This window comes from Peromyscus leucopus, chromosome 3 (assembly GCF_004664715.2).
Source record: "Peromyscus leucopus breed LL Stock chromosome 3, UCI_PerLeu_2.1, whole genome shotgun sequence".
Classification (NCBI taxonomy): domain Eukaryota; kingdom Metazoa; phylum Chordata; class Mammalia; order Rodentia; family Cricetidae; genus Peromyscus; species Peromyscus leucopus.
This window is the reverse complement of record NC_051065.1, coordinates 64,902,459-64,917,455: the sequence shown is the minus strand read 5'-3', so window position 1 is coordinate 64,917,455 and position 14,997 is coordinate 64,902,459. Positions and strand designations below refer to the sequence as shown.

Below are 14,997 nucleotides of genomic sequence, written 5' to 3'. Positions count from 1 at the left end.
TCAGTACCTTAATCTTGGACTACAGGATGAATTATTTATATGGATTTTGTATTACTCCTGGGACTTTATGTGGCCCTAAATTGGACAACAAAATATTTAAGAGAAAAATTTCTCACTAATTGTAAGTTCTCTCTTCACAAGACCACAAGAACCAAGTAAGTGGCTGAGGAAACTCACCCTGCACACACTTTCCAATCTTCTTATGGTTCAACAATATTAATATGGCTATCTGTTAGTAAAGATGTGCTGACTATTTAAAGAGTAAAGGATCCAAGAAGTAAACAGCGAATGTTACAAATGAATACTAACAGTCAAATACTACAAGAAAACAGGCACATTCTCAAAAGACCTTGGGTTAAATCAACAAACTTTTTAAATTACAGTGTCTCACATAAGCAAGCACACCCTGATCAGAAGACACTGCCCATCTACTGAAGGGCTGATTACTAAAATACATCATTATAGGACCACAGATAGCAGGCTCCATAATGCTGCTTCATGACTCTACTGACCACAAACTACACATACTTTCTGAAGAATAAGCCTCTACCTCCTGAGACATCAAAGCACAGTCATGACTGAACTACATATTTTCAGGCTCTTTATCACCAACCCCTTGTGAAGCAGGCTGCTTCACACATAAGTGACCAAGATTTATCAACTGTTGGCTGCTGCCCTCAAATGCAGGCACACACTAACGATGACACCACAAGTGAGAATGCTACTCCTACCAACAAGGTTCTACAAGTCCTGATGCTACTACATACCTCCAGCCCATCTCAGCAGCCCCACCTCCACTTTGCTTTCATGGGACCCCAATGAAATGAAACCCTTAGGCATTAAACAATGCAGCAACGTCTTTCCAGCATAAATGTCATTGGGTGCTTTTTATAAAACACAAACCTCTTCTGATAATCTACCATTATGATAGATAACCAATCTTACACCAATACCTCTTTCTTTCCTGGTGTTTAATAAAAATAAACACTACCTACCAAAGCCATCTTTCTGAAATAAAGACCACCACCATCTTAGCTTGCTGATTATAGATAACAAATTATGTGTGACATTTTCTAAACTAACCTCAACCTCTTTATTCAGGTTTAGACAGTTCTCAGTAAGAAAGGGATGAATGAAAACAGGACATCAATCACTGTGGAATATTAGCACCTTAAAGATGTCTTTAGCAGGTCAATAATCTTTTCACCTTAGAAGGACTTTATCAGATCTTGTCTAAAGCCTGGATAAAAGCTCTGCATTAAGTACTTCTAACATTGACAGTATGCCTCCACCACACAAAGCTGTTTTCTTCCTTAGGGTGCAATCCTCAAGGTCACGATTCTTTGCAGCCTTCCAGAATGACAAAGGAGCATTAACTCTGGCCAAACAAGCTGTCAACACAAACTTTGTCATAGCTCTGATAAAGAAACTGGCAGACAGTGATAATAAGGTCTAATTTCTCTCCTTCCCATGGGAGGTAAACAGACTTCAAATCAGTCTAGAAACCTATGCACAGGAAGCCATGTTATCTTTGGCCATTCAAAAGAGAAAAGACTCACTGTAAATTCATCTAAAGGTTCATTGATTTCGATGTCTAGCACTTCATCATTGTACAGCTGCTCCTCCTCTGGCTCATCCCCATATTCTATTTGGTCTTCTGTCAACTCTGCATCATGGCCTTCATACTGTCCTTCCTCTGGGTACTCTTGAGTATACAGTTCTTGTTCCTCGGGTTTGTGGTAGGCTAACTCATCTTCTCCTTGTTCATACTCAGATTCTTGTTCCCCAGATTGGTCGTTGGTATTGTCAGACAGCTCAAATGATGTAACTATGCCAGAAGTGGTATTCAGACTGATGGTGACACCCTGAGAACTAGATGAAAAAACAAATAAAAGATATACTGAGAGGAAGCACAAAGCTGCATCATTACATAATTGAGTTGTAACCACTGGTTACATACAAGCCATCCCACTGGGTGAGTACACTCTTAACAATCCATGAAAATATAGCTGCAATAGATTCCAAATGGCCCAAGGCCACTGACCCACAATGCAGACAGTATCTCCACTTGTCAGCTCTGTTATCTGACCAAAAGAATGAAGTCAGCCCAATGAAGTAGCTGGTCTAGCTGTCAAACATCCAAGACTTGAACCTAAACACTTTGAATCTTCATCTACTATTTTGTTTGTTTAGTTTTCTATTTTTTGAGAAAGGGTTTCCTTGTGTAGCCCTGGCTATCCAGGAACTCACTCTGTAGATCAGGTTGGCCTCAAACTCAGAGATCTGCCTGCCTCTGCCATTCGAGTGCTGGTATTAAAGGCGTGTGCCACCATGTCCAGCACCTACTTTTATACAATGAAACAGATGGAACCTGTATAGTATGACTGTTTACAGAAAGCAAGAGTACTACTCAATGAGAAAATAATAGTTAGGATTGTTTTTTAAGACTTATTTAAATTTTGATTGCCTGCATGTAGTATGTGCATTACATGTAGCCTGGTGCCCACAGGCCAGAAGAGAACATAGGATGCCCTGGAACTGGAATTACAGATGATTGTGAGTAGCCTGATATAGGTGCTGGAAAATAAATAAATCAAGAGTCCTCTGCGGGATCAGTAAGTGCTCTTAACTGCGGAGCCATTTCTCTAGCCCCCACAATTAGAATGTTGAGAACAATTTGGTTTCTTTTATAAAATGTATGATGCAAATTGTAAGCTCTTCTCTAAGAAAATCAAAACAAAAATCTGTGTCAAAGTACATCTCAATGTTCAAATAAATGTATGCTAATCACAAATAAATTAACAAAAAATAATTGATACACCACCAGCTGTGGTGGCTCATGTCCATAATCCCAGCACTCAGGATGCTGAGGAAAGAGTATTGGCATGAGTTACAGAACAGTCTACACTACAATACAATCCGTCTCAAAAACTAAACCAAGTAAACTGGCAATTTCATTAGACAGCAAAAGGCGTTAACGTCACAAAACCCCTATTATACCTATTATATCACTAAGTCCTAAAGGGCAAACATTTCAAGGTAAGAGTTCAACTACAGGGGCTGGAGATATGGCTCAGCTGTTAAGAATACTGGCTTGTTCTTCCAGAGGATCCAGGTTCTATTCCCAGCACCCACATGTCACTCACAACCATCTGTACCTCCAGTTTCAGAGGATCTGATGGCCTCTTCTGACTTCAGAGGACACACAAGTGGCACACAGACATGCATTCAGGCAAAATATATATAAATTTTTTTAATTAAAAAAAAAGTTTAAATCAAAGACCACAGAGTAAATCTGTGCTCACAGCAAAACTGAGCACACCATAGACTTCAAGCATCTGGCCAAACTCCAAAGATGTATTTCAAGGCCAACTTCATTCAAAAGATCAAAATAAAATTCATTATATCAAACAAGAGAATCTCACTGATAAAATAATTTAAAACTATACTTTTAGCCACAAACTATGTGGGAAAACAAGTTTCAAATCTATGGCCTTTATATGATGTATTTGCAATCATATTTATAACCCAGAGATATGTGGGTATTTTCCCCATGGTTCTTCCTAAATCTGGAAATTTTTTTGAGTATCTCCAAAGTACCTCTCCAGAGTGGCATCAATAAAAACTGTCTGAAAGGAAAACAAGGAGAGCAACATCAAACTGCAGTCACCTGCATTATGTCAGAGACCACTAACTCCAAACAGACAAAACACTAAGCCTGCTCTGAATAAACCTAAGTTTAAGCCACTGATCTATTTATAGGAACACTCTATATGGCTTCCAGATCAGAATATACCAATATCTCACTCAGAATGTAATGTATGTTAGAAATCCCATACCACATTATTCAATTACTAATTATAATTACAAAGTATATAAACAGTTCCCACTGATTTAAATATGGCCTAGTTTTTTTGTTTTTGTTTTGCGAGACAGGGTTTGTCTGTGTAGCTCTTCGCCTTTCCTGGAACTCGCTTTGTAGACCAGGCTGGCCTCAAACTCACAGAGATCCCCCCTGGCTCTGCCTCCCAGTGCTGGGATTAAAGGCGTGAGCCACCACCACCCGGCTATGGCCTAGTTTTAATGATTTAATATTGAGTACCTGAAATTTTCATCTTCATTATCACTCTGTAGAAGATCATCATTCAGTTCTTCATCTGACAAATCCGACTGATTCTAATTAAAACAAGAAATCTAATTAATGTATGTCACTCCCATAAAAAGACTTGTTTCCAAGCACAAGGTTACCCTGAGAGGGCTGTTTCTAACCCTCTTGTTGCTTGACCTCTTGTCATTCAAGTTTGTTCAGTCTGGCATTGCCACAGAGAATCCAGTGAGCCCATCGACAGCCTACTGGCTAACCCCTGAGAAATTTTTAAATGTCACAGGCAAGTAAGTATCAAGCAACAAGTACAATGGTCAAATTTATTCTAATTCTAGGATAAAAGAATTAGGTAAAACATCCTTGGAAGGGAATCTGCTGAACAATTTCTCCACTGAAATACTCAAAGAAGAACGGCCTTAAAAGGACTAATAGTGACAGAAACAAAAACCTGAAGTTTAAAAAAAAAAAAAAAAATGCAAGAGATACAAATCCAGTACAAGCTGTTTGTAAGGTCGCTGGATCGGAAATTAGACCAATTAGGGAAATACCTTTGGCTTCCCCATATAGATGACAGGAAAATACAAATAACAGCTCAGCTCTGTCAGTGTTGTCACCACCTAATTAGTACACAAAGGCAACAGAGTGATTTGCTAGAGTTCTAAATTCTAGGTTTGGCTAAACATGTCTCAATAGTACAGACTGAGAAGTGGTTCAGTGTTCCTCTTCTACTAAAGGCATTCCAAGTCTAAATGGGGCATACCCTTCCAAAGGGTAGTCAATCTCTCAATCTCTCAATCTATCTATCTCTCTCTCTCTCTCTCTCTCTCTGAAAGAAAAACTGACTTGATTTTCTACTCCTTAAATGAACAATCAGTCTGACATCTACAGCTTGCAAAATAGGTTAAACTTCACTGTGTATTTTTTATTACAGTACTGCTGATAGTAAAAAATAATTCTAGGAAAATTTATTTGCTCATGAGACCTCATCTATCTCTGAAATCAAATAAGCTACCTAAAGCCATGCTTCCAACACAGCAGGATGGATCTGTATGAGAACAAAGCACAGCAATTCACAGACCCCAAATAAACTTGCTTTTAGTGACACAACCAGCTCTCCAAAAAGGCCAGTTCTGAGAGTGAAGCAGACACTACCCAGTAGCCATGCCTGCTATGGACAAGCCTAAGCTTACTCTCCAATTCAGCAAATAAAACTTCAGGAAATGCTTAAAAATTGGTAATTCAATGAACTTCAAGGAGGGCTACTTCACCGTGTGTGAAACACGTGTGTGCATGCCTTGTGTGCACTGTATGTTTAAACTTCAGGGGCCACTTCTATACATGCATGTGTGCACGTGCATGAAGGAGCACATGTATTTAAACTTCAAGGGGATTCTGTGGGTATGCATGCACTTGTGTGTTTAAACTCCCAACTACCAGTTCCGAAATCATCCCAGTAGTAATTTATCAAACAAACGACAAAAAAAATTAAATGAAATATATGTTGGGGTAGATCCCAGTGTTCGTCAAATCTCAGTTCTCAGGATTCTTTCTGTCAATTGTGAGCCTACTACACAAAAGCAGTGGAGGCAGTGAACCAACACCCACTCCTCTGGAAAAGCTTTACTCCTCAAAGGGAAACTAGACTAAAGCAGAGAAGCCAGAGATGGTTTTCAGCACATCCCACTGAACTGGAGTGAACTATTTTTCAGGCAAGCAGAAAGGTTGGGAGAACTCTACTCAAACAAAGCTTGCAGTTCCAAGCAAGGTATACAGAGTGGCAGGCAGTGAGTGCTTGTGATATCCTTTGCCTCATCTTCCCAAGACAGAAAAAAGTTCCCTCCAAAACGCCTAAGAATGAGAACTTTCCACAGGGTACCAGGGGTTTAAAGAAGGAGACAAAAAGGTCCTCTAACATTCTTCCGACATTGGTACTTAAGACAGACTCCTTGGTGTATCAGAATATCTGTCCAGACATGAGGTGATGCCAGAGTAAAACAAATGAAAGGACTTACAAACCAGCGACCTAACTCCACCTCAGCCATTCTCTTCCTCAGTTTGCAGCCTTGCCTTTTCAACACAATTAAAACACAGCCCTAGATGGTCTGCACTGTCATGAGGGCCTACATGCCACTACAAAAGCATACATACCTCTTTCCACCTGTTCCCGTGGAAAGCAGAGTGCTGGCACCCAGTGCAGTCACAGACAAGAGCAATAAACTTGCTAATCTTACTAGAAATCAAATAATTATGAATTAAACAACCAGCAATCATTAAGATCAGTCACACTGACAAAGATTCTTTTTTAAAAGCAGCATCAGAGCGGTGGGAAAGGAAGGTGAGACATGCCAAGCCACATACTGTCATTAGGAACAAAAGCAAATCAAACATTTCTAGTAGGCAGCAATTTGGCAATTAAAAAAAAAAAATCTTGAAATGCCCACACCCTGAGACCAGTACTACTCCCTGACTGAATTCCAAAGAAGACCTCTAAAGCACATTAAGATTTATGCATTAAAACAGCATATCTGAAGTACCCTTCAAAATAACTCAGGAAGGAGTGAGAGAGTAATGTTGAAGCAAGAGCACCTCTAACTAAACACTGATGACACTGGGAAAAGCCCCATCAGAATGATATACCATTCTCTCTTCTTCCTTATACACTTGAGTTTCCACTGAAGAGTTTAACACGAGCAGACAACCTGGAGTAATCACAGAAACCAGCAAAGTAACAGGGTCAGGTGAGGCGAGAGTGCCAGAGAGAGGGATAGATAGTGCAGCACAGGTGCTATGAATGGGGAGACAACTTTATCGAGGAAGGGGGAAAAGAGGACGATACTAAAGACAAGGAAAGAGAGCGATGACTGAAAAAGCCAAAGAGAAACATTATTTTATGCTTACCTAAAAACACACTATCTAACAGTGTGTCAGTCATGGGAAACCTCCCTTCAATCTGTTGGGCAGTGGAATCCAAAGAGACTTAAAGGTAAGACCCTATTGCTGAAAACATCACATACTTCCAAGAGAAAACTTGAAAGAATCAAGTTAGGACTGACCAGGAAGCCCCCTCCCTGAGGAATAGCTCTCCCGGTATCTATAGGTGTCATATAAACTGTCAATGGAGAAAAGTAGTTAAAAATTCTACCCAGCTGTAAAACCTACAAATTACAACAATGACCAGCATGGCAAAATATACCAAGGGTACAATAGTGGCACTTATACCTCAAGGGTAACCAACAACTACCTAATTAGACTTAAGGCCTACTCAATAGGAGGAAACTCAAGCATAAAAACTGGACAACTAGACAACTACTCTGTACCTGGTGAGGTCATGAGCCCTAGAGGAGGACCTACTACTTCCACTTTCCCAAACCAGTGTGTCTTAGTTAGGGCTTCTATTGATGTAATGAAAACACCATGACCAAAAAGCAAGTTGGAGAGGAAAGGGTTTAATTTGGTTTACATTTTCACATCATAGTCCATCATCAAAGGGAATCACAGGAACTCACACAGGGCAGGAACCTGGAGGCAGTAGTAGATGCAGAGGCCATGGAGGCGAGCTGCTTACTGGTTTGCTCTCCATGGCTTGCTAGTCTGCTTTCTTATAGAACCGAGGACCACCAGGGATACACCCACAATGAGCTGGGCCCTCCCCCATCAATCACTAATTAAGAAAATGTCTTACAACTGGATCTTATGGAGGCATAGTCTCAACTGGGTTTCCCTCCTTTCAGATAACTAGCTTGTGTCAAGTTGACACAAGACCAGCCAGCACACAGTGGAATTCCCAACTTCATTCTCAAAACCTATCCTGATATTCACAAGTAAATGTAGCTCTGACTCCTCGTTAAGAATGATTCTTTTAGCAGCTGACAAAGACCAATACAAAAACCTACAACTGGTCAAAATTCAGAAAACAACTGACGGTGGATTACCCATCCCCAATTGATCCCCCTAGACTGAAGGCTCAGGGAACATCTGGGAAGAAAAAGTAAAAAGACTGTAAGAGCCAGAGGACCAGGACATTACCAACCAGACAGTGTCTTCTATATATGTCAGGGAGATGCACCCATGAACAATATGGTCATCTAAATAAGACCCGCACAATGATAACCAGCTGACATTCCAACGTGGATGAGGGAACTCTCACAAGGCCCCATCCTAGAAAAACAAAGAAGTGCAATGGCTGCTAGAGAAAGAAGCACAGGACAAGCTCTCCTGACAGGTTATCTAATCCCAAGTGGTCAGCTTTAAACACATATACATATAAACTATATGGACTCAGCAGATCGTACATATGTGTGTTTGTATTTATCAATAATAAAGAAAGGATCTCAGTGAGGGAGATACCAGAGAAGCTGGAAGGGGAAAAGGGTGGAGTGGAAATACTATATATATAGTACTCATCTATAAAAATCTCAAAAAAATTTAAAAGAACATTTGCTGGTGTTTTTAAAGTTTCTATGATTTAGACACTGCTTAACTATTCCCCAGGATTCATGTGTTAAAATGGGGAAGACTGCATCAGCCCAAAACCATGGGGGACACAGGCTAATGATCAATAGAAGCAGGAAGAACCTTAAATCACATTCAATTACTAGAGGAAATGTTGATGAGGCCTAAGAGTTAACAGATAGCCAGAGAGCAGGATGGGGATAGACCCACAGCCCAAGTCTACTATACTTTCTGAAATAGTCTTAACTCCAAGAGTAATGAGCTCTAGTATAGTTCTTGACAATACATGACCTAGTAATTTTAAGATTTGAAAATGAAGTATAGAGAATTATGTTGAGGACCTCGAGAGAAAGCTTTTTTTTCTTTATTAAGAAATTTTCTACTCACTCCACATACTATCCACAGACCCCCCCCCAACCCCCCTCCTCCCAGCCCTCTTTCCCAAGCCACCCCACATCCCAACATCCCCCACATCGAGGTCTCCCATGGGGAGTCAGCAAAGCCCAGCACACTGAGCCTAGGCAGGTCCAAGCCCCTTCCCACTGCACCAAGGCTGTGCAAGGTGTCACACCACAGGCACCGGATTCCAGAAGTAGACCAGGGATAGATCCCGATCCTCCTGCCTGGGTGCCCTCGGGAGAAAACTTAATAAAGTGCTTTCCACACAGGCATAAAGACCTGAGTTTAATTCCCAGCACCATGTGAAGGTTGGGTGTAGTGTAGTAGCAGCAGCATGAACCTAGAATTCTACCACTAGAGAGGTCAAGACAGAAGATCCCCTGGGCTCCCTGACTAGCCAGCCAGTCTAGCCAAAATGGTAAGCTCCAGGTTCAGTGAGGAAACCTATCTCAAAAAACAAGGTGGCAAACAATTGAACAAGATAAATAGCAGCAACCTTTGGCCTCCACATGCACACATGAACATACAGAAGTACATACATGTATATGCATAATCTCTTTCTTACAAACACTTGTATACACTCACAAATACCATTTTAAAATAATTATGTTAATACTAAGTGAAAATAGAAAATGTTTCTAAACTATTTAGTGAACCAAACAATGTTAATTCACTTTAGAGGACCTGGGGAGGTGCCTTGGTGAATAAAGCACTTGCCAATCAAGTGTAAGGGCTATAGTTCAGATTCCCAGCAACCAAGCAAAAACTGGGTGGGCACAATGGCCAACTGTAACCCAAGGGCTTGCAGATGGGGCAAGCTGACTAGCTAGACTAGCTGAATCAGCTAACTTCAGGTTCAGAAAGAGACCTTGCTTCAATAACTAAGGAGAAGAGTGACTGCGAGAGATGCAGAATGTCAACCTCTGATCTCCACACAGACATGCACATACGAACATACCCAAACATGCAAGCACCCACACAAAAAAAGGAAAATAAAATTCTCACTTTCATCTCTTGCTTCACGTTTCTACTTTCCACATGATTTATGAAACAGATTAGATGTGTATTTTAGGCATTCACACATATTAAAGATAATGCTTCAAAGTATTTAACCAAAAAGGTCCAGAAAAGTTTCTTTGAGAATGTCTAGCCGTATTTATATGCAGATATATACTATATACTATATATATATGTAGTATATACTATAAATTGGCAAATTTACGTTAAAGTTATCAGTGAATATTCCCGGGAAGTGCATTCTAGAATTACAATGTAAAGTATTAAAACTCTAAATGTTACATTCCTTTAAGCACATGTTTTATACGACTGCTATCCCAATTCTGATACCTGCTAGGGTGCACTGGACACAGTAGGAACTAAAATGCTTGCTCGCCACAATAATTTCGACAGCATCTACTAGTAAGGAGCCATTCTGCTGAGCTGGAGGAGTAACTACAGGACCAAACACATGCTGAGCATCTGGGAGGCGCTAGAGCAACTTAACAATCACTCCATTTACAAACTTCTGGTCTATGCTCAGCGTTCTATCATTTCATCCTATGTGCAAGTGTTTTAGGTACAATTAAATAATTCTTCTAAGTGACCCTACTTCTTACCTTTTTGCCAGACAGTAAATCTTCTCCAAGCAAGTCATCTTCCAGTTCACTGGGGAAAGAGAAATGCAAAGTGTCACTCCTATTAGAATAGAAAATGAGAAGTCACTCAGAAATCCAGTGGGGGTTCCAGGGTGTGGGAACTTTCAGGTAGCTATACCACATTTTCGTTCCTCTACATGAAGAATAAAGATATTTGGGGCAAGTCTTTGTCAGCTAAAGTCAGGCTCAATACAGAAGGTGGCTTATTAGACTTAAGTTGAAACTTAGCAACACAGTAGAGTACTTTAATCCCTTTGCACCTGATTAAAAATCAGCAAAATATGAAATATATACAAAGGAACAACCTAAGCTTTCTCCTATCTTTAAAAACTTAGGATGTAAATGAAAAGTTGCTCAATATCATTAATCAGAAGAAAAAATCCATAAGAAATCATCTGATACTTATTAAACTAGCAGAAACCAAAGGAATTTAAAATAATTGAGTGAAGCAGTAGCTCAGCAGTTAAGAGCACTTCCTGCTTTTGCAGAGTTCAGTTCCCTGCACCCATGTCAGGCAACTCATAATCACCTTCAATTCTAGCTCTAGGATATCAAACACTCCCTTCTGGCCTCCAAGGGCACTACACTCACATTGCGCGCGCGCGCGCGCACACACACACACACACACACACACACAAGCGCATAAATTTTTAAAAAAATATTTTACAGAACGAAATTTAAAATTATGCTATAAAACTATATGCAGTAACTAAGGAGTGTGGTGTGGAAATCACAGTGGTCACCTGCCAGGTCTCCCAGCATGCTTTTGTGCTGAGGTGACTAGGAGCAGGTTTTCTCCAGGCTCCAGAGGGAATCTTTAACACATCAAGAAGCTTGAAATACCTTCTACTGCTTTTTTAAAATCTGTCTTTATTATTCAGGGTTAGGTAAGGCCATTTCCATTCATCTATATAAGGTATTCCCTCTTCTCCCCATTCCCATTTTGTTTCCTTTGTTCCCAAACCAGTTGTTTCTCCATTCTTAGCCCCAGTACATATTGTAATAGTGTGTAACATTTTGGCCCCCAAAGCAGAGAAAACACATCAAAACAATATTTTTGATAAGTGAAAATGGCTACCACTAAATTGGGCTCTGGTTAACAAATTCTATAGGTTTTGGGATTAACACCAGCACTAATTATTTTAGCATGTTGCTGAACACAACACTAGGAGCTCTAAGAGTGTAGAGATGGAGTTTTAAGAGAAAAGCACACTCCCATAAAAGGCCTTTCAGAACTAGAAACAACCTGGCAAATCATTCAGTTAACATGGTAGGCTCTGGTTACTGTAAATTACCCTGTAGTTAATCTCATACCCTCATTTCACAAATAGAAATATGGACAAGACCTTAAATAACCTGCCAAAGGTCACACAAAAGAAAGAGATGCAAGGCAAAGACTTTAAAAACCACCTTTCTGGCAGTGGTGGCACACAGTTTTAATCCCAGCACTCGGGAAGCAGAGGCAGGTAGATCTCTGTGAATTCAAGACCAGCCTGGTCTACAAAGTGTTCCAGGGTGGCCAGAACCACACAGAGAAACACTGTCTCAAAAACAAAGAAACAAACAAAAACCCACCTTTCTGACTTCTTCACAGTTCCTTCCAATATTTTAAAGCCAGTAACATCTGGCATTTGATTATTTTCTATGTTACACTCCTCCTATGAAGACAGGAATATAGGCTGCTAGCCAATGCCCTATTTAAGAACCTGATTCTACATGACCAAAAATATGCTAATACCTCTTTGAAAATAAGCATACCTCCATGCCACAGCCTTAAGTAAAGGAAAATAGAAAGTGATACCATGTTCCCAGGAAACACTAATTGGGATAGTAATAAGAGAGGTGTTCAAAATTACCCCCAAAAAACCCACAAAGAATATGCAACTTTTGCTAATAAGCAAAAGCATTTAAAAATAGGAAACCAATTCTTCTTTTTTTTTGGGTTTTTTTTTTTTTTTTTTTTTCGAGACAGGGTTTCTCTGTGTAGCTTTGCGTCTTTCCTGGAGCTCACTTGGTAGCCCAGGCTGGCCTCGAACTCACCGAGATCCGTCTGGCTCTGCCTCCCGAGTGCTGGGACTAAAGGCGTGCGTCACCAACGCCCGGCAGGAAACCAATTCTTAATGACTGTGTGTTTAGTTGTCAGTCACTGGTCTATGTATGACAGCATGGCCAGTGCTTGAAAGCCCAATCTCCTGCCCTCCTGGCTCCTGTCCATTCTAGACCCTTTCAACCCATTCTGGACTTAAGACTATGTCCTCTAGGAATGGTTCACAAGAGCTGTCCCACCTCTGGCTTCAATCAGACTAATGAAAAGCATCTAGGGAAATGTCACCAAGGAGGAAGATAGAAATCAGCCCTCGCCCCATCACCACCAATCTAAGGCAGTGTAAGGATAGCACCACCACCACCACCACCACCACCACCACCACCACCACCACCACCACCATCACAACTTTCCTGGCTCCCCAGACCTGCCTTCCCATGGGGCCTGGGTAGGAACTACTATGTTCTGGGTATCCTCCTCATTATTTAAGCCTGCTCCCTAAAAAAGCATTCATTAAATGATTTTCAGTTAAGACCTTCTCAATGTGCTTCTGTCTTGCTTGAATTTACATTTTTTCAGATGCTGAGCCAGCATCATGGTATTCTCTTGCAAATCTCCACTGACACAACACCAGAGCAGGTTTTCATAGCAATCACTCTTCCAAACTTTTAAACTTCTCCATTATGCAAGCAGGCAGAAGGTATTTTATGCTTAAACAATATGAAAAACATGCATAACACTGAAACTTGAATGTGCAAACATCTTACTGAAGATCATGTGGGAACAGAAGCTGGTTCACAGAGACAACTGCTACCCATACTGAGGAGAGTAATAAAACCAGGCTGCCTCACACCAGCATAGCAGGAAGGAAGGAAGCTGCCCAAAACTACAAATCCTAACATCAGACAGACTTGGGAGCCAACCAAGATAAATTCCAACTGAGGGACTATTAGGACAATCTGACCACCACTAAGAGAATAACTATGTCAGATTAAACACAACTGACTTAAAGAGTCTATGACTTAAAATTATTCTAAAACAATGCTCAGGAGCGGAAGTTGCTGCAGATAATTACTTTGGAAATGGGCAGATGAAAATCTCCTGTCTAATCTGTGCCTTGGAAAACTTCCTAGTTAATAGACACATTACAGGAAACAAACCTCTGTGACTACTTTAAGTTCTCCAGAAGTGGAAGTACAAGACAGACACAAGAGACTTCCACATACCTTTACTCCCTATACTAAGACTTCAATGTGAACAACCTCTACACCTATATTCATTTACATAAAACACAAGGGGTTAGATTATCTAAAACTAAGCAGTCAAGCAGAAATCCTAGAAAATATATCGTTTTGTTCCTCTCAAAAAGAATTCAAGGCTTCAGTTTTGATAAATGGCCTCCGAATGTCAGGATTCAGTTAAAAACATGGTCTCCAAGGTGGTGGTGGTGAAAGTAATGAGACTCTGAGGAGACAGGGCCTAGTGAGAAGTCCCAGGAAGGTTCACAGGGGATAGTGGGACATGAGAACAATCCTGGCTCATAATACCAGTGGTTTTACTTGGATGTGCCTCTAAGATGATGTGCTTCCTCATCAGAGGCCCAAAGCTAATGGGCCACTCCATAAGGAAATGGAGCCTCTAAAACTATGAGTCAAAAAACCACAACTTCCTATGTTGACTGTCCAAGCACTTCACTGTAGTAATAGAAAACACCAACGGGAAGGACCTTTATCTGGATATAATTTCAAACCATAGAAAAGCAGTCATGTACCTGCAATGTATGAGAACACACTGACACAGGCACAAATGCAAACCTAAGAGGTAAAAGAACAAAAATGAACACTAGCTAGAAATGTATAAATAGTCAGGGATTTCTCTTGGACTGAATGTGGCTGTATGTGTAAACACTGTATTTTAAGAAATAGTCTCAAATGCTTCCAGGTGAAACAATGTCTGATTTCAGGGGTTTGCAGACTATACAGATAAAAACTGATCATCACTCAAGTTGGGTGACAGTACATTGGGTTCAATGTGCTATACCATACATTCACATGTGCCTAAAAGTCTGAATAAGTTAAATATCAATTGGTATAATCAATTTCAGGCAACTATACCCTGTTAAAAACTTAACTCTGTCAGAACCATATAATACATACATACATACCTCTCCCATTCACCCACACAAATAAGATACATTTCTTCCACAACCTAACAGTCCTTTCTCTAGAATCCTGACTGATGCACTGAATGAGTCAGAAAGGATAGTCAACCTTATGTTGATCATCCAAGATTCTACTGTAAATCATTCTGTAAACTTCTATAGGCACTTGTTCTTAGACAAA

The 14,997-nt window shown here is 40.3% G+C and overlaps 1 protein-coding gene across 5 annotated transcripts in view; it reads right to left on the bottom strand.

Annotated features, from left to right (window-relative positions):
• Window positions 1-14,997, bottom strand: part of Rbm33 (RNA binding motif protein 33) — a 111,477-nt gene that overhangs the window by 82,192 nt on the left and 14,288 nt on the right. For all 5 annotated transcript variants that reach the window (XM_028864195.2, XM_028864196.2, XM_028864197.2 and 2 more), the window contains exons 3-5: window positions 10,573-10,621; window positions 4,103-4,176; window positions 1,560-1,872 (exon numbers count right to left, since the gene is read on the bottom strand). In XM_028864195.2, the coding sequence (XP_028720028.1) occupies window positions 1,560-1,872; window positions 4,103-4,176; window positions 10,573-10,621 (436 nt within the window). The remainder of the gene's footprint in view (window positions 1-1,559; window positions 1,873-4,102; window positions 4,177-10,572; window positions 10,622-14,997) is intronic.